This window comes from Tinamus guttatus, unplaced genomic scaffold (genome assembly GCF_059628265.1).
Source record: "Tinamus guttatus ecotype Peru unplaced genomic scaffold, ASM5962826v1 Tinamus_guttatus_pri_ptg000676l, whole genome shotgun sequence".
Lineage (NCBI taxonomy): Eukaryota > Metazoa > Chordata > Aves > Tinamiformes > Tinamidae > Tinamus > Tinamus guttatus.
The window spans coordinates 1,629,108-1,654,195 of NW_028289210.1; the positions used below are offsets into that span (position 1 = coordinate 1,629,108).

A 25,088-nucleotide genomic window follows, 5' to 3' on the forward strand; every position below is an offset into this window, starting at 1 on the left:
ACATTAAAGATTTCTCTTTTTTTAATGGCCAGATGCTACAGCTTAAGAATCTTAAATATGAACACAGACACCGATTACTTCTTTTTCTAAGCAGCAGCAGACTGCTTGAATTCTTAGCCTTCAGAATTCTAAAAGCCTAATGTTCTAATAGAAATGTATTTAATCAGAAGTACAAATCAACAAAACTGAATAGCTGAGACAGGTAGTTACAACTGTTACTATTTCATGTTAAGCCTCAGTCTTTCAGAAGACATCATAAGAGAATTCACATCTACAAATGCCCCAGGATTTTTAAAAGGCTACAACTTGAAATGGTAGGAAGAGATTTTAATTAAAAAGTAGCAAAGAAGTGTTATGAAAATGTAGTTATTTGCACGGGGAAAAAAATATGGATACATAAGAACTTCAGGCTACATTAAGTTTTACATGTCCATAAGCCTTGGTATGAATGCTGACCTCTACATTACATTTTTACTGCTTCTGCCTCACATGCTGCTGTGGTAACGAAAGAGGGTTGGCACCCCTCAATGGCCCAGCCAAATCCTGCAAACTCCTAAAAAGGTTACATCAGTTTACTGAAAAAATATTTTCATTAACTTTTCAAAACAAGTCTATATCTTGTAAAAAGAAATTCAATAAAATTCAAGTAAAATGATCATCTTTATCATCATTTGATTTCTATGGAACAAAAATTACTACCCATAGCTATTCCAGACATTGTGAGGAAACACGACATGCACTGGCAGGAGGCAAAGTTTGAAAGAACTCCTTTGAAAGGAGTGATCATATATTAACAACGCTAATTAAATTTAACATCCTAGTACCCTGGTTCACAAAGTGCTGCAATATAAATATTTGATATCTTGTTAAACCATCTACACTATTAATCATTAGTTAACACTTTAGCATGTCAAATAAAGAGGGCTTTTGGATCCCAGTAGGTTAGAAATCAGTTTATACGTGTATAACAGACAGCTACACTCCAAAGCAATGGATATTTAATTCTGCAACTAGAGTTCTAAGACGATTATGATGAAAGAAAAAAGCAGCAGCATTTGTGAAAATTCAGATGACAGATTAAAAGAAAAGATCGTAGGTGTGGATGCCTAATCAGAGGCACATCAAAGGCACCCTATTCTTAGAAAATTCAGGGAAAACACCTCAATCCTCCAAAGGGGCACCCTGGCCCCTCTGAGGCCCTGGAGCCATGCACCAAAGCAGCAGCACTTGAAGAAAAACCCCGGTCACCGTTTCAAAAGCTCGACTACAGCCCAGTTATGCAGAACACGAGTATTTTGTCCTGGTAAGTGAGTGCAACAGTCAGTTTATACCCAAATTTCCCAGACAGAGACTCCAAGCTGAGTCTTCCCCCTTTTCATAGCGCTGAGCGCTCCGTCTGGGGGTTGTTTTTCCCTGTCCTTTTCCCGGAGAGCTGCCTCCCCTCCGAGGCCCCCAATTCACGGCATTACTCGGGGCAGACCTTACCGCTGTTGTCGCTGCCGCCGGCCGCTCTTTGTTGCGCCGCCTCCGCCGAGCGCCCCCGGAAGACCGGAGCTCCCCCCCGCAAGGCCCGCCGGCCCCACGCGCTCCGCGGCGGCGGCACCTGCAGCCGCCAGGGCGGCCCCGAGCGCCGCAGGCCTGCGCGGCCAGGGCCCCGGGGCGGCGCGGGCAGCCCGCAAGACCTGTTGCTCGCTCCCTCGCTCGCCCGCCCGCCCGCCCGCTGGAGCGGGGGCTGCACTCACCGTCCTGCCGCCGCGCTCCGCCGCCGCCGTCGCCGCGCGCACGTCCCCGCGGATACACGGGCTGGGCAGCCGCCACCGTCGCGTCCGAGCCGGCCCCGGCCCCGCGCCCGTGCCCGCTCCCAGCGCCGGCCGCGCCGCCGCCACGCCCCCCACCGACGCACGTACGCGCCGCGGGGACACGCCCCCCGCCGCGCCGCGCCCCGCCCCGCCCCGCCCGGCCGCCTGAGGAGGCGAGGCGCGGTGGGAGGAGGGGGCGTGGCCAGACGGTCGCGGCCAACGGTCGCCGTCGTGGCCCAACGGTCGCCGTCGTGGTGTCCCGCGGCGGGCGCACAGCCAGCGAGGCGATGCGTGCCCCGGCGACGCCTCCCGACCCCCCTGCTCGCTGTGTCCCGCAGGGGCATAATGTTTATCCTTTGGAAGAGTGGCGAGAGGCTCAGGCCCAGAGAGGAGCCGGGCACAGTCTCTGTGGTGGAGGAAAGAGGCCATTAAAGGCGGCTTTACCAGGCCATGGTTGTTTTACAGGAGCGAGGAACTACCTCTTCAGTGGTACATTTTAGTTTGACTTAACACTAAAAACTGCTTTCCTACCCCCCGCCCCTACTTTTTTTTTTTTTTAAGGTAGCCTGCCTGGACTGTTACCTGAGGTATTAAATACAAGAATCTGAAGTAACTTGACTTTGCCAAGACAGCTAGTTGGGCAGAAAAAGGGCAGAAAAAGAGGATTTCCTAGACCCCTAAAAAGCTGTTAAAGTGATTTTTTTTCCCACCTCTTCTAGCTTCAGTTTAACCATTTATAAATGAATCATTTTCAAGCATGAAATCCAGGCTTTTAACTTCCTATAATTCGACCCTATACCCTGTTTCACATTCTCTTTCATCGCTTAAATCACGGAACCGGAGCCCATGGTTATCTTTCCTGGGCGTATAAAATGGCCAGTTGAGCTACCGTCGATGTGCCCAGCGACTTGCAGGGGAAGCCCTCGCACCTTTCCACCCTGCGTCTCGCACTCCATTAGAGCCTTTCAGAGCAGCAAAGCCTTTTTTTTTTTTTCACTGTAGAGAATCAACTACTTAAACTCGAACCTTGTCCAGTAACAAGGGGCTTGGAATCAAGTGAGCATGAGCGGAAAAAGCAGAGCATTACAAGAAATATGAATACAGGGGGAAAGGGAAGGGACCAGAGAACCAAAAAAAGCCTTCCTCGAAATCTGATTCTTGCTTAGAAGCTACAATGCCTACAGAAAATGTCTTGGTGTAGCAGCTGGCTGCTCAGAGGTGTCATCCTCATCCTAACTGGTCACTGCATACTGTCTTTTCTATATCCAAGAAGGATGTGAACAGACTAAAAAGTTCTGATTACAACTTCTCTCATCCAACAGCATTTCTTGTCTATCGCAGTGGTCCCAGTGCTTTTAGGGGGCATGTTACCCAAAGGCCATTTTTAAACAAAGTAGTTTTCTTCAAAATGTTACGCAGTTTGTCATAGATCAGAGAAGGCTTCACCAGTTCTAGCTTTTGTCTTTCTCTCTTTTGTACTTAACCTTATATTTGTAACTAAAGTTTTAATCCTTTCCAAGGGTTGCCAGACCAGGTTAAGACTGAGCTTGGGATCTCTTCAATATAGCTGCTTAAAGATCAGTTTGTTTCTTTGGTAACCAATCTCCTCCCACTGGCTTTCACAAACCCTAATATTAGCCTTTGCCCAGCTGGCAAATCCATTCATAAGATGCTTGAATGAGGCAGGCTTGGCTATTTCTACCCAAGAGATTAAAATCTTCTGTCAGACCAAGGAACTGTCATATCTGAAGAGATCTCACAATAAAGCACAGTATCAGCATCATTATTTCCAACGAGCCAAATAACCTTTTCCTTTAATCTCTGTGATGGCAATTTAAAAGAACAGATCTAAGTGCTAGTTCATTCTGCCTTGGGGGTGCTGTTTCTTGGTGTGCTGGAGAACACAGTGCTGTGAGAAAAATCAACATTTCAGTTTGAATTAGCAAAGCATTATTTGAAATAACAAAGCAGTAACAATAGATACAAGGAAAGAGGAGAAGTGGGAGGATGAGGAAGGAAATGGAAAGATGATTGGGAAAGTCTTAACTGACTAATATTTGGTATGAGGATCTAAGTTACTTACAAAAGTAATGCCTCTGCTGTTCTATACCTTCTTCTTCAAAGATTTCAATTATTATCTTCTGGTGGAAAGGAACTGAAAAGAAATACACAGTTGAGGTCCTTCATGAGTTTGGAACCTGAGCATTTTGATTTCAGAAATGCCCTTCCTAATGGCTTTATTATCAGTCATTTTTTTCTGACAGTGAGGTTGAGTCATGAGACCAACATAGGGATCGACTGTTTTCTTTGAAACCATCGCCCTCTGGAGGGAATACGAAAAATCACAGAAGGATTAAGTAGAAATTCCCTTCTATATCACTGCATCACTTAATTTATGTTTTAGAGTCCAGGACTGATGCAAAAGTGAACGCGAAGTCGGCAGAACCAGAGTGGCGGCGAAGCTCTTGTCAGCAAAGGCTGGAGGAGAACCAATCCCCCCATCTTTCTGCCCTCTCTTCCCCTTTATCTCTAAACTCTTTATCTCTAAGCTCACTGGACATGCATTCTACAGCAGATGTACTTTCTCTTCCAACTTCATCTTGGATCCCATCCAAACTGGTGTCATCTCCCTTGTTTGCCAAAATAGTTTTAATGCAATCTCTAAAGAATTCCTGCCTACCTGATGTCAGGGTCTGTACTCCATACTCTTTCTTGACCTTTCTGATTTTTTTCATTATCTTCATTACCCTTTCCCTTTTGATCTTTTATTCTTGCACAATTTTGAGAAACTGTGTTCTTTTTTTCTCTCTAATTTGAGAGAAGAGCTTCTCGTGGATTTTTTTCTCTGCCATGTCAACGTCCCAATTAACTGAGTTTTAATGAAAGCAAGCTTCTGCTTTCTCAGACTTCTGCCTATCCTCTCTATATTACATGAAAATGTTCCACAGAGGCCTGTCCAATTTCATTTACAACAATCTCCTGGTCACAGATCTAGCAATCAGTTTAACCCTGGGCATGTAAGCAGGACACGTCGGCTAGTGCATATGCAGAACCAGCTCCATCCAGTATTTAGTGTTTCAAAGAAGAGTGGAGAAGCTAAATAATGTATAAGTAAGAAATAAGCATCTCTCTTGGTCCCCAAAATCCAGCAGCAGAAACCCTGAAATTTGAAATTAGTAATCAAACTTCATTTCAGCCTTCCTTGAACTAGCACAACAAATATGAAGGACTCAGGATGGTCATGTTTTCCCTCCTTAAGCACCTAGAACTGTCCTTTACTTTCCATCCAGTTACCCCTTTTCACATTTATATTCAGCTGGTTGGCTGAAACATCTTCTCCTTCGGCTTTCGTTACTCTCTGTCTCACTTGGCACAGCTCCAAGGAAGGTCACAGGGTTTACGAATCGGTTCATAAGCCCAGCAGAAGTTCAATTGTAGAAAAAGTCTTCAGAAGAGAGATCTCAAGTTTGAAGGAATTACTTAGCTCTCAATTAGGGGTCTTAAGCCCAGACACAGAGATTTTTTTTCCTGAAAATAAGTGCCCGAAAATGGAGCTGGAAGTGGGAATGCTCATGGCAGAGTATGGAGAATTGTGTTTAGCTCGAAAAAGAGATGGGTAATAAAAATAATCTTTCTTGCCTGGCAAATTTATCTGATAGCCTGGCAATCTTTGAACTTTTCCATTGTTCCCCTATTTATATCCAAATTAGTGATTACCCTGGTCAGTCTGGTGCTTTTTGTACTTCCTTGCCCTGTTGTTCTTCCTTCTCTGTGCACCTTATTCCGTTTATATTCCCTGCCCCTCTGTCTTTTCGATACTGTTTCTGAATCCTCTGTGTGTGCCTTCCTCTGTGCAACTCTCTCTTTGTGGTTTGATCTTGAACAAGTTTATGAAGCTCTAACATAGGTAGTTAGTCTCTCTAGAAAACATTCTCATGCTTTGCTATTTGTTGCAATTATTAATTCGTATCTGTACCCATTCTTGACTTGCTGTTTTGAGGCTGGATGTGTCTTCAGCCTGAAGTCAAGACAACCTTTTATTTGGATTTCAGACCAAGCCAGCATACTGTCGACTTGCAGATACTTTTTACTGGCTTTACTTGACAATCTACTTGCTTTGTTTTTGAAATGTATGTAAATGTGTTTGTAAATGAATACAGACATATGAAATAACTCACAGATCTGTGACAAAACAGGGGAAGAACCGGCAGGAGGAATTTTAAGAGTTGGTACCATGTACGTAAAATACTTACATGGTAAATCCTAATGAAATTAGACATTTGTGGTTTTTAAATTCTCTTCAGGTATGATAATCTTTCCTGAAAAACAGCTTAGGAGTGGTAATTATGTTAATGATGATACCTCCTATCTGATGATGTTGCCCTGTAAAGCTTATGCTTTACATATTTATCAGTCAAAAGTATGCTAAAAGTAAAGTATATTGTTTGCATATTTTATTAAAAAAGTATTAAATTTTATCATGGAAAGCAAATTAGATGTACAGTGAGACATCCATAAGACACTGTAAGCTACTGTAAGACATGTAAACAACACTATAATTCTTATCCCCTTTTTCTAAATCTTCACTGAGATAATCTTGCACACTGATTTTTTTATTACTTTTGCTTTGATGTAGTTTTTCAGCTAGTGCATCTCTGTTACAATATCACAAAAAGATTTACTGCTATTCTCTGCGCTGCCTCTGCTCAAGTTTTTCTTGTTTGTTTTTGTGTAATGTTTCTTTCAGCATTATCAGAGCTGTGCAATATGGTCTTGTAAGGTGGCAGTACAATTACTACTCTCTGCTTTGAGCACCAACAAACACATTTCTAAATAAATTTCTCTTTGCAAGTATGACTTGCTTTTTTTTCTGAGATATGCCCAATCTTTCTCTTTCTATTTAAAACTGAAAATATTTTCAAAATTTTCTTGGATATCTGAATATAACATTTCTTTGAGGGAGGATCAGTTTCAAAAAGATTCTTTCTAAAATCATCCTTTGATTTTTCCCCTGCTTTTTGAGCTTGCTTTCAGTAGATTATAAGCAATTGGGGTAGTTAATTTGAATTCTAAAATCTGCATAGTCATGCCAGCTAAACTGGAAATATTCTGAAATTAAAAGTAAAGGAGCCCAATATTTTTTTTTCTCTGCAGGAAACATACTAGTAGAAAATAATGAGTTGTGCTTATGACTCCAGGAATGGTAGACAGAATCTTCTGAGATAAACTATGAAACTCATTAATGTGAATAATAATGTTATTGATCTAGACATGATAGTTAGCCCGGTTTAAAGTTATTTTGATTTGTGAGCATGCATAATTTTATAGCATTTCCTCCTAGTCTTCACACATGTGTTTCATTACTTATCAGCTGACCTGATGAGCGATGAAAATGATGATCTCTCTTGCTGAGAATTTGTGATCTGAAACTAAAACATTTTGCACCTCTTGGAGTCTGTATTTCTTTATTATCAGTCAGCTCAACTGCCAGATGCCAGAACAGTAGCAGAATTTAGATATCCAGTCTTAACCAAGAATCTTTAACTTCTGACACAAATATGGACATATAGGTGGCTGTAGCATTTGTACACAGATAGAAAAAAAAAAAACCTTCATTGTATGCTAAATTTGGAGTATCATGGTACAGGTGAAATTAAGGAATGGATCCAGTCGCCTCCTACATGCTCATACAGATCCCAGCATAATTCCATACCATGCATTTTTTATGTCTATAAGATGCTAAGAGATTTCCATTACCACCCCTTGGGCAAACAAAGTACACTTCAGATAGATGTTTGATTTATGTACCAAAATACACTTGCCAGATGTTATCATAAGCAAAGCCACTAATCTTAATTACCTTCCTCAATAAAACAATATCAGCTACACAACCACCTTTAAGGAAAAAAAGAAAAGGTTTGATACTAACATACGAACCATTTCCATATACCTTTGGGGAGCTACACGGATAATGTTCATTACGCTTGTATAAATCTGTGTGCTGCAGTGCAAACTCTACACAGTCTTCATAAATCTTGATAGAAGATTGCAAGAGGGAATGAGATCATTTATACTTTTTTTGGGAATATATTGCTTGAATTCTACTCTGCTTTGCAGAGTTTCCTAAAAGGTGCAGTCAAACACATACTTTACATTTGGTAGATCTATTGTTTGCATGATCTTCAGTTCCTGAGTCCTGTCAATCTCCCAGCGGCTGTTTTTCTTGCAGAGGAGCTAGCAGACTGTATTGGCTCATTGAGTCGACACTGCGTACCAGCCTTCTAAATCAGCCCACTATAAGATTGTTTTTGTATATAACCCAGCAAGCATCCATGCTGAGTTACTTTAGTTTGCCCCAGGCGCAGCAATTAGGATGCATTTTACTGCATTTGCAATTTGAAGACTCAGTTCAGCCTTCTTCTCAACAACGTAGCCTGGGAAATACAATACTTTCAAGTTGCTTCTCCTTGCTATATTGACTAAGAGCATTTCAGGTTGCATTCCAATGAGCTGAGGTGGAACAAGAGTTGCAGTTCACAGTGCAGGAGTCCTTTGTCACGACATGTCTCTTCAAGGTCCTTCAATGGTTGGGATAGGTTATGTGTGTGTAAGAGTGACTATTTTGGGCAGCACAATACCTTGTTCTGACTGACTCTGGTTTCTACAGCTAAAGGCCTCCACCTGCCTGTTCGGTCAATGAAGAGAAACACGGTGCTTAAGGATTGTAAACATTCAAGTGTCACGTTGCTGCCATGAGCTTTAGCAGACATCTCCGACCCATTGATCACAGCATAAACTAAGCCTTGGTGGAAAGGGGTTTGTCAGTCCTTCTATCCTGGCTAATTAGCCGTTTTTTTTTTTTTTTTTTTTTTTTAATTGTTGTTGTTACGAATATGCATAGTCGGGGCAAATACCTTCACTTAAATACAATGCAGCTCTGAGAATTGAGGAGACTGTTTTGCTTCTCATCTGAAAGTCACTTTTCTCAAAATCTGCCTCGATGTCTGATCCCTTTCATTGATTTTAACTTATGCATTTAACTTATGCATTAATAGGTTGTTTGGATGCAAAATAGATTTCTCTTGATCATCACAGGTAATGTGCAATACTCCTTCAGACATGCTTTTTTTTAAAATGAAGGTTAAATCTTTGATTTACAGTATTTTGGATTGCCCAATAGATGCAGCATACCTTGGTATGAAATTATAGTTATTACATCTGGGTTAGTGAAACAATTGTAACTTGATTAGTGCAAACAGCTTTTGAATGCAGTATACTTTGTTTAATAGTATTCACTCTCTCTATATATATTCTCTCTCTATATATATTCTATATGAATTTTCCAGTGTGCCACCCTCTTAATTTTATTCTCTCCACTTTCAGTGGGTAAATGATAATGTCACTGACTGTACGCACCAGCAGGCAGTCTCTCTACTGCCTCTCTCTACAGTATTTTACATTTGTCCATGTACACGAAAGCACTTCATAAACATTCAACAACATGCTGATCCTCAAGCAGAAAATGTCCTCTGGGACTGCCTTAAAGTTTCCTCCTTGTCACTAGTTGCCAATTTGTTCTTTTCATGAGTTTTTTTTCACAATAAAAAATACATTGGATTTTTCAGTAATATTGAATAGTTGTATTCAGTTATATTGAATTCCACTCTCAGTCATGGTTTTGTTGAATTGGAACTTACTTACCTTTTTTTTTTTTTTTTCTATGGCATCCCAGATTGCAATTCGATTATACATGGGCTGCCTTCAGAGGAGTAGTCTCTTAACTTAGGATTCTCAAGAAACACCATCTCTTTGGAAGTCTGTGTTCTTTTGGAAAAAAAGCCCACCGAGTCCTCCCTGTCGCTTGCTTAGCTACGTTTATGCAGAACTTTTGCTTCAAACCTTGAGTAAAATATTGCACCTACCGTAAAACTACACAGAAATTTTCAAGCTGCAAGTATCAAGAGCAGTAGAAGACAACATACAACCAGACTGCATATCTAGGAATTCCATTCTTGTTTTGGCAACTAGCTCTTATTTCAACAATCTATAGCTGTTTTAGAACCTCTGCTGCTTTTTCACAGTAGGCAGAGAGATAAAGGTGCCTGTATCAGATTGCAGAACTGTAGAAAAGGCTCTTGCACCAACTGCTACAAATTTTGTATAGTGTCAGAAAGGTCCGAAGTGCCAAACTAGCACAGGGATGAGGTAGGGAGGAAAGAACAAAAAAAAAAAAAAAAAAAAAAAAAAAAAAAAAAACACAAAGTTAATTAGTTAGGCTGGAACAAGGCTATTCTCTAAATAAATAAATAAATAAAATTCTTCTACATTCTGGACTGAACAGAGAAAGGGTAGCATGAACAATCCCTAGGATGACTGCTATTAAATAGCATAAGGAAAGGTGATTCACTCTCTCGGCGGGCACGTCCCATCAGCTCTTGGGTACTGCTGGAATAATACTGTTAATTCAATCAGTGACACCATTGCTCCCACACAGGGCCATATCATGCCCAAGTATAAGTCACTGCAAAATGTAGATCCCATTCTCATGGACCAAAACGAGTTTATTTGATGTTGTTAGTTGTGAATTAACCACCAGATGAGTACAGAGTTTGTGTTTCTGTAACAGTTAATTTCACAATAGTAGAAGGTTATGAACAGAGCTGAAGTCTGCAGGGCGATTTTTTCTTCTGTTCCCTGTCCCAACTGCATTTGGTATCCAAGATGCTTTGCTTTATTTTCTTTTGTTCCTTCTCTCTGACTAACCACCTGGAATATTACTTGCAGCAGACTATACCTGATTTATTGCCACTCTTTAGATTTCCTGTAAAGGAACATGATGAAAATGAGGAAAGCAGCACAGGAAAGCAGAGAATCAAAGGGAAAGGGAATCAAAAGAGAGAACAGTACAGAGAAGAGAAACAAAGAACTGTAAAGGAGGAGACAGAGACCAAAGGCAATGGATTTTCAGCTTTCCTTACTATTCTTACATCCTTAACTGTTTTTTGGATGAACAGCTGCTGCCTTTGCCTCAGTGTGGCAAATTCAGGACTTGGGGGTAGAATGCGGATTGGGAGAGAATAAGGAAAAGTGGGCAAGAGATTTGCACAGAGGAATAATACATATTTGGAGGAAAGAGGAGCTTAAAGAAGAGGAAGAAGCATAGAATAGGGTTGGTGGGTGAGAGAAAGAATTATCTAGAGCTAGAGAGAAGGAACAGGAAAGCTCATGAGAGGGAAAGCTGAAAAACTGTAAACTACTGAGGAAAGAAACAGATAAAGGGAAAGAGGCAAAGGTGGTAATAGAAAAAAGGAGAGAAAAAAAAAGATGGGAAATACAGTCAGCTACTTTTTATTCCTGTGAAAAATATTCTGCAAAAACATTACTACAAAAATAAATACCTAAAGTAATCATTTTTATAGAATAGCAAATAGAGACAAAATGCTAGAGGAGAAATGACTGCAATAAACAGGAGTGCCCTGAAGCCCCTATCCCTCAATGCAGCAAGTTCTCATGCTGGGCTTGGCAACACAGCTTTTTATTTTTTTTCCCCTGAATGACCTTATAGATGTGTGTCTATGGTAGGAAAATATATGAAGGAGGTCAGTTCTGATTGCTTCACTACTTCTCTGTTATTACAGTTTATACAGTAAAATTGCTAAAAGCACCAAATTGTAGCACTGAGTCCGAGCAGATAGAAGGTTTTAAAATGCAAGAAATGATTTTTTTTTTTTTAAAAAACAGTAAATCTAGGACTGTGCACTTTGTTACTGCTGATTAAATCTAAATACTTTGTTGTCATTTGTCTCCACATTATGTGGAGAGATGAAGTAGGTTTTGGAATATGAGCTAGTTTATAGCCTAGTAACCCCTTGCTCCCCGGCCATCCCCCTTTTTCTTAATGAAGAACTGGTCAAAGAGGAAGAGAGAGAGAGAGAGAGAGCGAAAGGGAAAAAAAGAACATAACAATGAGATATTAGAAATGATTCATATACCAAAGTAGAGGCAGAGAGAGCTGCAACAAGATTTTTGGGCAGATAGACAAGCGCCTATAAGTGGATGAGAGAGAGATGCACATAGGAATAAAAATTGAGAAAAATACTTAAATGAGGTTATGTATTAAAACAAAAGACTTCCTTTCAGTCTTTGTAGATAACTAAGATTGCCAGCTAGCAAACAGGAAGATAAATTGCATGCAGCCCGCAGGCCAAGAACCAAGAGGAGGACACAGTAGCATCATGTTCACAAACACAGAAAAAAAAAAAACCCAAGAAGTTGATAGGCCAGGAGTTCATTCAGACTTTTTTGACTTGGCAAGACAGAGAAGTACATGGAGGAAGATTGCAGAAGTTTTTATTCACGAGACCAGTTCACCTGCACACAGAATGATGGCAAGTTTAGACACAAAGTAGGGGGCATAAAGTGCTCTACGTTTTGCACCCTGGAAGAAGAGGTATGGGTCAACAATATCTCTTTGCAACCTGACACTGAACTCTGAAAGGTGGGGCTTGATCACATGGTACCTTATCATATGGCCCTACAAGTGTCAATCTTTTGGCAATACAGACACGGAAATATTAGTTTTAAAGATCTCACAACTCAAAGTTTCAGCTTCTCTTATCTACTGTTGCAGTAGAGAACAGCAATGCGGAAATGAGTAAATGTGCAGAAAATTTCTGTCATACCTGAAGTCTGCAGTTTTTTTTCACTTTTTTGCTTCTTTGCACTTGTCCTAAAAACAAACAAAAACGTTAAGGATTTAACATGATGCCATTGACTACAAAATGAGACCTAAACTTATCCTAATAATGTAATTACTGACTAGGATTGGCGTTATATAGATACTATTTTAAAAACTCTGCCTGCCTACAGTAAGAAACATGTCTTGCTCAATGTGCGTAGCAGTCATGGCATTGGAATGCTGGCACACTAACATGCAGAGATATTTGAATGCTATAAACTGAGCTTAAATAACACACATCTGAACTCATCATTTGTGTCAAATGTGGCTTGAAAAGCAATTATACTGAAGTCTTGTTCTCAGGTGTCCCACAGTTGTATGCTTATATTTTGCTCATGTAAGTAGCAGTTAGTTTTTCTTTCCTTTTACCACCTAACCTTTATTTAATTGTGCAACACCACCAATGAAAATCTGTTCTTTTTTGGCACGAGTAGGATATAGCTGTGAAGGCTATACAGAAAAGACAGCTCTGGTGCCACGCCATTTAGCTCACTGTGCACAGAAAGGAATCACAGTCTGCTCCATGCTGTGCAATTCCTTCATAGATGAGGCAGGTGAGATCCCCTTTCATGTTGGCTCAGAGTGGCACCTTTCCCACAGCAGACTCGTGTGGCAAAGGCACCGTCTTACCATCAGCTTCTGCTGAATTGAATCTGGCTTCACTGTCACAGAGGGATCTGAGGAACCTGCTACTGCTCTGCCTTTGAAAGCTATAGTTAGACTTCACATTATGAAAATTAAGTCTTACACTCTGAATTGTACTGGCACTTACAGGATGAGTAGCAGAAGAGAGAAAGAAATTTTCAGGGCACTTTGATACAGCTGACAGTTGCAAAAAGTAGGCAGGATAGTCCACCTCCAGTTAATCAGTCAGTGGGCATCATTCTCAGAGTTGCCCTTGTAAAGATTCTTCTTCATTCAGGGAGAGCACTGCCCGTGGAAATCACTGAAAATTCATGCCCTTTTGCTTACCAGTCTGACTGCGTATCTTGGGAAGACAGCATCGGAAATGGTCCTTCGAGACACATGAAGGACTGAGAACCTGAAGCCTTATTGCCCAGAAATGCCAGTGCATGCATTTTATTGCTCAAAAATGCAACATATGTCAGTCTTCAAAGTCCAGCAGCAAAAATCAGCTATATCAAAATAATTTCCCAGCTACACCTACCTGGCTTTCCTCTTGTCTGTGCTTTTGCTTTTGCTTTTCTTTCTATCCAGATGACCTTTATCCTTTGACTCCATGGTGCTTCCTTGCCTGGTTGGTTTCAGGGAGCTGTGGAAAGATACCTCTTTCCTTCTGCTCTCTTCATTGGGCTCCACTATACCTGAGAGGGGATCTTGCTTGGAGGAGGTTTTTATACTACTTTTTTCTTCCTCTGTTTTTGGGCTAGGGACATCTTGTGTGTTGTTCTTCTTGAAGGAAAAATGAAAGGTTAATAGACAGAGTAGCAATGGACAAAATAAAAGAAAAAAAGAGGGAAAAAAAAAGAGAGATAGAGGGCTGTGCTCAGAGCTTATCAGCATAACTGCAACTTTGTGATGAGATCAGAAAATCATTTTTTATATGTTATTCCCCTATATGCTGAATATTCTGCTATAAAATGTTGCCAGATGGACGATCCATAGGAAAAAATAATATTATCTGTCTAGAACAGAAACTACCACCAGTGGAAATATTCCTACATATCAGATTGCTAGTGATTATGGGCCTACAGCTATGCAGCCCATCAAGGAATAACAGACCCCAAAGCTTAACTTCTGAGATCTGTTTGTGGCTTCGCCTTCTAGTTCTCTGTTTCTGATTCATGATGATGATTCCTTTTCCAAGTTACTCCCTCCCCCCCGCCTTTTTTTTTGCTCATGTCCATAAGCTACTATATGAGATCTTTGCTCTGCTTCTTGTCCTGATTTTGATACTGGTCCCTACTAAAATCCTTTTAAATTTCTTGCTTTCAGGTAGCTGAGGCAGGGGAACCTGTACTTCTTGCAAATGCAGAGTGAGCTTTCTCTCTAAACAAGAAGAGAGCAGAGAAGTAATTGTGCAAAGGAAATTCCAAATTTATGAAAAGTTAGTAGAAAACTCAATAGTGAGGAAACTATTCAGTTAGTGAAAAACTCAACTCAACTCTTCAAGGCATTGAAACATGGACACAGCTGGAAAAAGTTAAACATGTAATGCTAACAACACATGTCTCCTGCAAAGAAGAACAGATATTCTAGATCTTTGTCTAGGAAAATATAGTTCCTAGGATTTTAGGAATTATGTTTTGTAGCATATCAAGGCAGTAGTAACATCTTCCATGCACAGAACCTAACTCATATCAGATCCTCTTGTGCCAAGAAGGCTGTGAAAGGATCTGAACTTTGACCTTTGGTAAGAGAAAAAGCAGAATACACTTCCTCCTGGCCAAAAGATGGCTGTGAAGGGATAGTTGTAGCAGGAAAATTATCAAGTGAGAAATTTTATAAATCCTATGCTTTAACAACCCATGTATTCTTGATTTATCCAGTATGGCTGTGGGACATGGCTATGCAGATTCTTCAGCCACATATTCAATTCATGTTCAATACTTATTGCAAAACTAATCTGAATGTGTAACTTTTTCCCTTCTCTTTGAACGTCTCTAGCTCATCACTGATTTTTATAGACATAATTCTCCTCTCACCAATATAGTATTTTTTCTAGTTTCCTTGCCACTTTTCTGCACTAAACGGACAAAGTGTCTCTCTCTCTTTCTGCTCCCATGGCAAGGGAAGGGATGGGAGCTGTTGAGTGTGGTGAAAAGGTAGTGGCATGTGCAGCACAGCATTGGTTATTTGATTGTGCATTTTCCTCCTCTCTAGGGACATCCCTCTGTCTGGCTAAAAAGTGCATTGGATTGAGGAAGAAATAAGTACAGTTAAGAAATGTCTGCGCTGACAAAAAGCGTGGGAGATAGATAACTTTAGATACTGTGTTCCTCAGCATCACTAACCAGCCAAGCTCCTTTATAAGTGCAGCTCTAAGGTAATCCCTCCTGTGCTTTTGTTGAATTTGTGTGTGTGTGTGTTTGCTCTTCAGGACCTCCTGAGGCATTTCAGGTCTCTCTGCTTCTTGTTTCTCTCTTAGTTACACCGAACAACTGTCTTCTTCCACTCTGACTGTCTACTGTATTTCATTCAAATATTTTCTACCTTTTTTGTCCTTTGGATCAAATACTTTAGCCCTCCTTGCTTATTAGCTCTGAGTCCCTGCACAAGAGTCAGCTGTGCTATGTCTCTCCTCTGCCTTTTCTCAGCAGGTTGTGGAATCCAGCAGAAAACAGTCATTCAAGAACATAGAAGTCTGCTACCTCCTATACAAGCAAAAACTAAACACTGAGCAATAAGAAGTAATTTCTTCATTTTCAAAAAAAAGATCACCGAGACTACATGTACCCAGGAACCTGCATGCCCATGAAATTCTCTAGAGAATTTACAGCAGGCGAACTATTTTGGCAAGCAGGTCTGCAGCTCCTTCAACGGACACAAAAGGTTTGACTTGAGACATAGTAAGGAATGCTGACACAAGTAGGCGATACCTTCTGTTTTTTCAGCTTTGTCAAAGACTCACATTTTCCAACAGGTTGTTTGGGCTGTGAGTTTTCTCTTGGCTTGTGCTAAAATTCTCATATAATACATTGACCTCGGTATTTTCTGGGGATCTCAGGAGAGAGATGAGCTGTAACCACTGCTGGAATAGATGCTGCTGCTGGTCTGGTGGGGCACAGAGCTCCAGATAGTAGGAACGGCCATTTACTAACTTTAACTTGAGGTGATGCTTGTCTTGGCTGTGGACAGAGAGCTTTACAAACTTCAAAGGGAAAAACCTAAAAAAAAAAAAAAAAAAAGGAAGATCATGGTAAAAACATAAGTGGAGACTCCTTTCAAAGAAGATAATGTGTCTGTCAGACCTGAAGTAAGACCGTAGGTGAGAGAATGTAACAGAAAGAATTCCTGAGTGGATTTGGACACTTTTCATAAGTGCCTCTATCTGATTATAGAAGAAATATTGAGCAGCAGTTCATAGAAGTGATGCAGAGGAAATTTGTTTCTTTACAATGTCTTTATTTCCCTGGGATATTCCCTGATGAGCCTTCATACCCTTACTAGAAGTTTTCAGCATTGACATATTTACAAAATTATTTGTTAGACATTCCCAGTCATCATCTGTCTATACACATGTGGGTAGCTTTACTCTGAAATGGTGATCAGGGCTGGGCCAAAGAGTGTGTACTTAAGCTTAAGTGATCCTACTGTGAAGTCTGTTAATGAACTGACCCGTAAAGGAAAGAAAACCTCGTATGAAAAGTGGTAGCACATTTATATTTCTTATTTATTCTTCAAGGAATGATTTAGCCCTTCTCAGTGCTAACTCACCTGGTGAGTGCGAGCTGTTCTGTGTGCATTGACTCCTCTGACAATTTGCAGAAGTTTGGTGCACTTTCTGGCAGGGATTCGGGCACCTCATGTGCTAGCAGCATCACGCTGGGTGTGAGCGAGCTGGGGCTGGCGCTGCAGATACCTACGGTCACGCAGTTGGGTCGGTTGTGGACATAAATGGGTTCCCCTCTTCGATTAATCTGTAAAACAAAACAACAACAAAAACCCCAAATCCTGTCGTTAGCCACGAGATCACACACTGAGAATATACCAGTACATTTTGTGGCTTAGCCTGGGATTCCTGCAGCTTATGTAATGGGTTGGTAAGGAGAGAGGAGAAAGCGGAATAATGAGGGGAAAATGTGTGAATGAAAAGAAAAAGTGGCCAGGAAATCCCTTGCCTTGTGTAGCCCCCATCACTAGGTACCTGACTCCTGAGGTAAGAGAGCGCTTAGCTACCAGCATCTTTAATTTCTCTTAGTGCAAACACGATGGACGCAGCACTCTGTTCTGCTGAATTTTTGCCCTTGTCAATATTAACATGATAGTTGTGAGCCCTGGTTATGAACCAGGAGCACAGAATGGAAAAAGGTCCTGGGCAATTTATGTGCAACACACAGATATGAGAAAATGTAAGGAGAGGAGAATAAGTTGAAAAGTATTATAGAACCATACTTAAATGAAGATGAAATGCCCTACCATCATCATGGTTTATTCTTGGTAAGGGAGGAAATCAGAGGAATTGTCCTCCAAGAAAGAATTTGAGGGAGGACAGTGCGTTAGATTTGTGAATATCTAGCGAAAAATCCTCCCAACTGTGGGAGAGAGTATGGAAAAAAAAAGAAAGGCCTTTTTTTTTCTTTTTAAAAATTATTATTGTGGTGTAAGCAAGTGGGGGATGGTGCTGTTTTCTGGGGCTTACTGATTAGGCCAGCTACTGCCTTGACAGCAAGTGAGGCCTGATAAATAAACTAGAGGATAAAATCATTCAGTACCTTGAAAATAGAGACAGTTTGCTAATCATCATTCTGCACGTATATCTACAGTGCAAGATCAAATTTATCAAGACTTCTGCAATTGCAATTATCACAAAGCAAGGTAATGAAATCCTATAAAAAACATTGGTCAGGCATACCATGTAAATAAACTCCATCGGCTTTAGATACATTGTGAGGATAAGATTACAGGAATTCAGGTTGTTGCCAAGGTCATGCAGGTTCTGTGGTTTGTATTGTAAGTGACAGGCAGGGATATTAAAGGATATAAAAAGGAGGGAGCCAGGGGTAGTGTGGGGAAAGCTGACTGCCCTTTGCTGTTGCAGGATTTCTGGACCAGCCTTTGTAAAGCAAGAACAGAATGGTCTGTAGGAGACAGGAAACCAATTATATTTGTAAGTGGATATGTGTATATGAAAGAATGAAGAAAGAGAGTAGGGGGAATAAATGAATGAATACACCTGTCAAGTTGAGGGAGACCAAAAAAAAAAAATCTCTTCAAGCAATTTCATCTTATGCATGCCAAATAATTTAATTTGAGTGACTTTTTACCTGGACAAACTTGCTTTCAAACATGGGAGCAGCGGTCAAAGGGGCATATTCTCCTTGGCTAAGGACTCTCTGAAGATCACCCATAGGGGATGTCTGGCTTGAAGTGAGGCTCTTAAAATCAAACTTGCTACTCATTTTGCCTATTCACAAAACAAGAATATGTTTACAAGTTAAACAGAGAAAAACACATACATTGGAAAAACTGAAGATTATGAAAAGAAAAAACCCACAATCCTTCTTGCTTACATTTATTGTACTATTAATGAACAGAGCCTCCTCCAAAAAAACACACGTTTAATGAGCGGTCTGAAGCACAAAGAGTAACTTAATACGGCTTTCCACAGTTCTTCACTCCTCTTTTAGCAAGTGGTCTCTAAGCAAAGGGTCCAAGTATCTTTCTGATCATAAACTCAGGCCATTACGATAGGTATGAAACCCTAATGAACCAATGCTTTAAAAGCAGAGGTGATGCTTGAGGAACTGATGAAATGTAGATTTGTTCCTCAGACAAAACAAACATAAAAAGTGACTAAAAGATTATGTTTCCCTCCCTCAGTTGTCCTATATCACTTACTTTAGCTGCCCTTTGGCATTTTTCCCACCTCTTACCTCAAAATCTCTATTGGGATAGCCCTAAGAATAAACCCTGATAGTTAATGGGTGAAACTTACACAAAATTAGTGACATAGAAGTACAATAAAAAAGTGAGCTAAAGAGTGAAATAAAGACTAGTCTGCATGTGCTGTTCCATACTCCTGTATGTCTTTATTGCTTATAAGTAACCTTGCATTTTTTGCTGCTGCTGAGCTGCATTATTATGTGAATACAGTGACATACTTGTCAAATTGTGATGGAAACCCTTGGGCTGTACTCAGTGCTAGTCTGGGGTGACAGCAAGGGGAACGACTATTTTTGTGCTTCTCTGATCACAAAGGTTTTTTGTCAGGATTGAAGAAGATGGCAGAAGTTTGGGGTGCTCTAGAGTAGAAACTCCAGCAGCTGACCAAGGTGACTAACGCAAAGGTTAGAGAATAGCATACTACTGATAGACCTACCGAGGAAAAAATAAAAACCCAAGACTCCTCATTAATTACGTTTCATAAATCTTTGTTGAACTGCTGATCGCTATTATCCCAAGTAGAAACAAAAGTTAAATGATTCATTTGAGTCTGCTCAGTAAGTGGCAGAATGCCAAAAAGAATAGAAACATCCTGCCTCTGGCTTATTTACAGAAATCGATGTGCTGGATTTTTACTTCCAGTTCCTACCTTGTTTCACACTGGCAAATCCATGTCTTAGAGGAGTATATTGGGGAAAACAGAGGACAGGAGCGCGCTAGCCCGCTCCGAGGAGCCCACAGGAACGCTCCCGGCGCTAGAAGCCCATGATCGGCAACATGAGGCAAGTTCTCAGTGATCCCGGCTCCCTGCGTTTCCTTGAAGCGTGGTGATATGCAGAGAGGTGATGCGGGAACGCCAGCGAGGAGGGTGGCAGCTTTCATCATAAGAGCCGGATTGACGGAGCTCGGCCCCGTCACTGCCGGCATCACAATACGCGGTTTGGTCCGGGCCCAGCAGCGGCTGCATTTCTCCACCAGGTCATAACCATAAATGGTTACAAGTTGTGTGGATTCACACGGGACATGAACACATCAAGGACAAGATAACATTACAGATTCTTGCGTGGGTGTAGGCAGCTCCCCGCAGGCTGCCAGGGATAAAGCAAGAGTGTTTTTTCTCCGTGAAGAAGTAGAGGCCGAGCGCCCGCCATGACTGCAGTGAGGCAGTGCCCTCTCCGGGCAGCACGTGGCCTTGCAGCGTGTGCGATTGGCGCATACCCACCAGAGCGGGGTGCTGCTGACAGCGTCCACTGACAGCCCAGGGAATCCAAGGACTTCCCGGGAGTGCAGGGAGGAGCAGTGCCATCCTGGGCCACAGGCAAGGCTACAAACATAGGCCCCAGAAGTCCATCCAGCAGAGAGGGTTAGAGACAGGTACATCTATAACATAGCTCAGACCAGTACTGCAAACCCCAGACTGAGCCTAAACGCAGCTCCCAGAGCCAGGATGTGGGGGTGGGTTTCAGTTTCAGGTGAGGATAATTCAGCTCAGGGTAATTAAGGCGTGTTGGTGCACTCAACATCCTGAGTGCTAATGAGCCAATGTAAACTGGAGCTTGTACTCATGTGTCTTGCTCTGTTTTGTAACTTATAGCTCCTCTCTGTACACTGTTTCTCCAGAGCAGCTTTTTTGCTCAGGCAGGGATGTCACCATCACACGTAACAACAGAATTTGCCCTGCTTTTTCAGTGTATTATGTAATAGCGCTACTGCTTCCAATGCAGCCTGGTGCGTAGATAAGGGCTCAGACCATGGCTGAGCAGCAAGCTGGTTGCGGTGGAATCAATACTGCAAAATGGGGATTACGTTGTCTGACTGAGAGAAACGGCCTGAAGAACCACCGTACTCCTCTGCAGACACACAGCCTCCTTTGTGCGGGCGCACGGCCACATTGCTTAGATAAGGCCCATACAGAGGAGTTTCTAGGCTGATAATACTATGCACTGAAATAGTTATGTCCAGCAGGAATGCTTCCTGCTCTCTCTGCCGGGTGAGACATTTCTGATCCAGTCTGGCACAGGAATTCACACAGCGAGCAGCACTGCACGCACTTGTTTGGACCGTGCAGGGTTAAGATATCAGAGGAGGAGAGTATAAGATTGTATGAGGAAGCAGTAGAGCCAGCAGAACTTTCGCAGTGCAGAATAATAACACTAAGCTAACATTCTTGTATCATGACTCTGTTGTGCCATGTGCATGTTCTGGCATAGGCAATACTAGGTAGTTCAGGTGTCTCTGGCACACTCATAGTTCATGACTCCATCCTGTTGCCATCTGACTCTTGGGCTACTATCAGTTTTCAAGACAAAATTTATAGGGGCTTTTTTTTTTTTTTTTTCCCTCATGTATCAAAATAAATTGTTAGTTTTGGTTTAATCTACCCCTAGCCGCCATCTCTTTGAAAAAGCTCCAGCTGATAGAGGAGGCAGCAGAGTGACTCCTTAGCAGTGCAGGCTGCCAAGAGTATATTAAGCCCTGTCTTCTGCTCTGCTCGCTGACTTTTCATAGCATGCTGAGCAAATTGATTGGGTTTCACCAGTAGGGAGTAAATTACAGAAATACACTGATGGAAATATGGTGCCAACTAACTACCTTTAATGGGTTCGAGTAGCATTGCATCTGTATGTACACCTCTCCTCTCCTGAAGCACTGGTGGATAAACAGCTCTCAGGCCATTTTCCTTATCATTATTCCTACCTTTAATGTTGCTCAGCTATCTAATTCTAAGCCCAAAGCACTGATAGGCCGTGTTTCCAGACAGCCAACAGCACAACACAAGCAAACATTCAGAGTCCTCATGGGCTCCAGTTCACTTGGTTTCCCACCAGTCTTTACTGTGAACTTGCCGGTGGTAGGAACTCATCCCAGGTCTTGCTGGTCTTCCCTTCTTGGTAAGGGTACGCTCCTGGACCTGCTCGAGCACAATAAAATCAGCACGAGCATAATGGTACGTTCCGCTGAAGACCCCTTTGCATACTTGTCCGTCTGGTGGGACGGTGGCTTGTTGTGCCACTGGCTGGTAACGTGTCAGTATTCTTTGCTTTGGTGGCCTTACATTTCTGATTTTATTTTGGTCAGAAAATTTCATCTTGTTTCAGGTTCTCTTGGACCTGATCTACAGGTCTAAAAATATTTTCACCATTCACTCAGCTATTCGCTCAGCTGAACAAGACTTCTGTTTTTACAGAAACAAATGCACCAGGGTATGACCCTGATAATCTAGCACTGCTTCTATCTATCTACAACGTGTGTAAATCAGGTTTTGGAGATCTTATTCTGCCATTGCCTATAGTGTAGTTTGTGCATGGGTTTATCTTCCAGAAAAGTCTCATCTCCTCTTACATTTTTCTTAGTGACTTCTAGTATCGAATCACCGGTTGCCACGGTCGGGACAGTGCATTTGCTTTCTCAGGTGTTCAGATTAACTCTGCAGTTAGTGGGGTATACAAACAGTTTTGCTTGCCAATCAACTCTGCAACAATGAGGTTGGCAGTCTGCAATTTTAAATCCAAACCGGCTCCATGCAAAGCAAACGCGGAAATCCTTGCACTGGAACAAGGCTGGCTGTGCAATGCTCTCTGCAAGGAGGCAGCTCAAGCTGCATAGCTGGTGCTGAGATGGAGCAGGTAACCCGAGCCAGGCCAGTCTGACAGCTAGAAATATTCTCCGCAGGGCCCCTTTGAATGCTTCATATTCCAGGAGCTTTGTCAGCTTATGTGCAGCACGGCATGAATGCACAGAACAAGTCTTGATCTAATGCTGAATATGAGTCACCAAGCCCTTTCAGAAAAACATGCAACTCGCAGTGCATCAGGAAGCAGTATCATCTGCAAAAATGACAAGCTTTTCCTTCCCCTGACTTTATATCCCACAAGTGAACTCACCTTTCCGGCTGGAGGCAGGGATATACTAGAAAACTAGCAGCAAGCTTGAACAATATAGAAAATAGAAGAAATAGCCATAAAGGAAACATTAAAGAAGCATACAAATGTGGATTTTATTTTTCACTTGGCTCTGATATAGAGCTTAAGCTGTTGGCATGCAGTACAGAAGTGGTGGAGACGTTGGATTTTATCTTTTGAGCATGGCTGGCTTTGGGTGGAGCTGCCAAACCTTTCAGTATTTGTAATTATTGGATATAACATTTCTTATTGTGAGATGGAGGGCCCTAGCCACAATGTCCTTAACCACAATTTACCAAATGCTGCTCTGGGTACATGTCCTTGTTACATATCTATTCAACACAGACTGCTGCGTTCGCTGTCAGCAGCAACTGCAATTGCTCTGCTCACTACAAATCCTTTTTTCTTCCCAAATAGCTGCAACTTTGACCACTTGTCCATTTCTCCTAGAACAGTCTTGATTGCTGATGAACCTCTCTATATGCTTCCTGAGAGATGTATCTTCAGTGTGGTCCAGTATTTCTTCCTTTTTGTATCTGACCTTTCCCCTTACTTTGTCTTGTATTTCCAAATGGCAAATAGAGGTATCTGAAAACATCCTGCTGCTGTCATGTGAAAAATCACAGCTATTGTGTTTTAATGTGTAATTCTCTTGTCCAACACAGAACCCCATATGCAGTCCACATGATGGTGCTGTTTCTGAGGAGAATCAGAGCATAACAGAGAGTCATAGGATGTGCCGGAACTGGGTCATTTTAGCCTGGCTCTGATGTCCAAACCAGCTGTGGAATAGGTTGCACCATCATGAAGTCTCAGCCTCCAGACACAGTTCCAGCAAGCGCTGACACAGGGCTCCAGCTGGAGCGGGACTCAGGGCAGCTCCTCGAGTGCCACCTGCGGCCGTAGCGTTGTACCAGGCCGGCCCGCACCTTGTGGTGCTGCGCGAGGCGGCCCGCGCTCCTGTGGCCTTGGCACGTTGGGAACCGAGGCCAATGGAAGGACGTGGCAGATACAGCCAGCGCGGGGGCAGCTCTGCGGTCAGCGCAGCCTGTGCGCAGGCTGCCTTGGCCTGAGGACCACCCTTACAGGCCGTGAGGCAAGCGGCGCTTCTTCAGGACTTCGCTCCAAAAAGACACTGCAGGAGCGGCAAGGCGAAGAGGGAGTCTACGGAATGATCCCAGTTGCATATCACCTCAAAGCTGTATCCATTATGTAAACATGTTTTAAATTCAATCCTGCAGCCCAAGAATCAAAAAGGCTACAGACTCCACGTTAATTAGTGATCTCTTGAGCCCTAAAGCTCTCTAATAGTTACCTAAGGAGATCAAAGACAGTTCATCTGTCTTATGTGATGTTTAGCATATTTTAATATCAAGATAGAATTAAGGTTATGATTTCTGTAATTAAAGTTTTGAAACTAGTACTTGGTAAGGGCCGGTCTTTTTGGCTGGTTGATTATGGCCAATTTCTGTATAAGATTTCACATGCTGGGGTGTGATCAAGGTTCTGGTCCCAGCTTGTCGGGATACCCAGGTAGAGCACCAGGACCCACTGTAGGATTTGCAGATCAGTGTGGGGTTACGCCAGGGCTTTGAAGGACCACAGTGTATGTTTCTAGCCATGATTATCTCCATGGATAGGTGCTGAAAAAAATATGTAAAAAGGAGAAAACAAACATTGGAAAACCAGCCTCATTCTTCGGTCATTGATGGTGTTGTTTCTGGTTGTTACTATTTATTTTGATAGTGCTGAAGCTTTAACTCAACAAACAAAAATAGTGAAAATAGTCCTTAAAATATTTCCATTCACAAGTTTCAATATTTGAACCAAAGCAACCACATACTTGAAGAGGAGTCTGATCCATCTGTCCTTGATTTCTTTTCTGAAGCTTCTACCTTCTGTTAAATAGTGTTTTAGGAGTGTCCAATATAAGAGTGATTTGAAATCAGCTATTCATTATGTAATAGCCATGGTCAATTCTTCAGACAGCAAATTTTAGGTCTGACAATCAAGGCCTAGTTGTAATTATGATTTAAAGTTAAATTGCTCCCACAGATGCTTCTCCAAGTGCATTTGGCTGTT

The 25,088-nt window shown here is 41.8% G+C and overlaps 1 protein-coding gene across 1 annotated transcript; it reads right to left on the reverse strand.

The window, feature by feature from the left end:
• Positions 1 to 1,481: 1,481 nt before the first annotated feature.
• Positions 1,482 to 18,620, reverse strand: GARIN2 (golgi associated RAB2 interactor family member 2). The gene is given in 10 exon segments (XM_088536587.1): positions 1,482 to 1,803; positions 1,896 to 2,205; positions 5,079 to 5,175; positions 10,563 to 10,589; positions 10,592 to 10,620; positions 12,482 to 12,528; positions 13,706 to 13,950; positions 16,130 to 16,385; positions 16,936 to 17,138; positions 18,486 to 18,620. Coding segments are annotated over 10 exon segments (1,671 nt in total).
• Between the last annotated feature and the right edge of the window lie 6,468 nt (positions 18,621 to 25,088).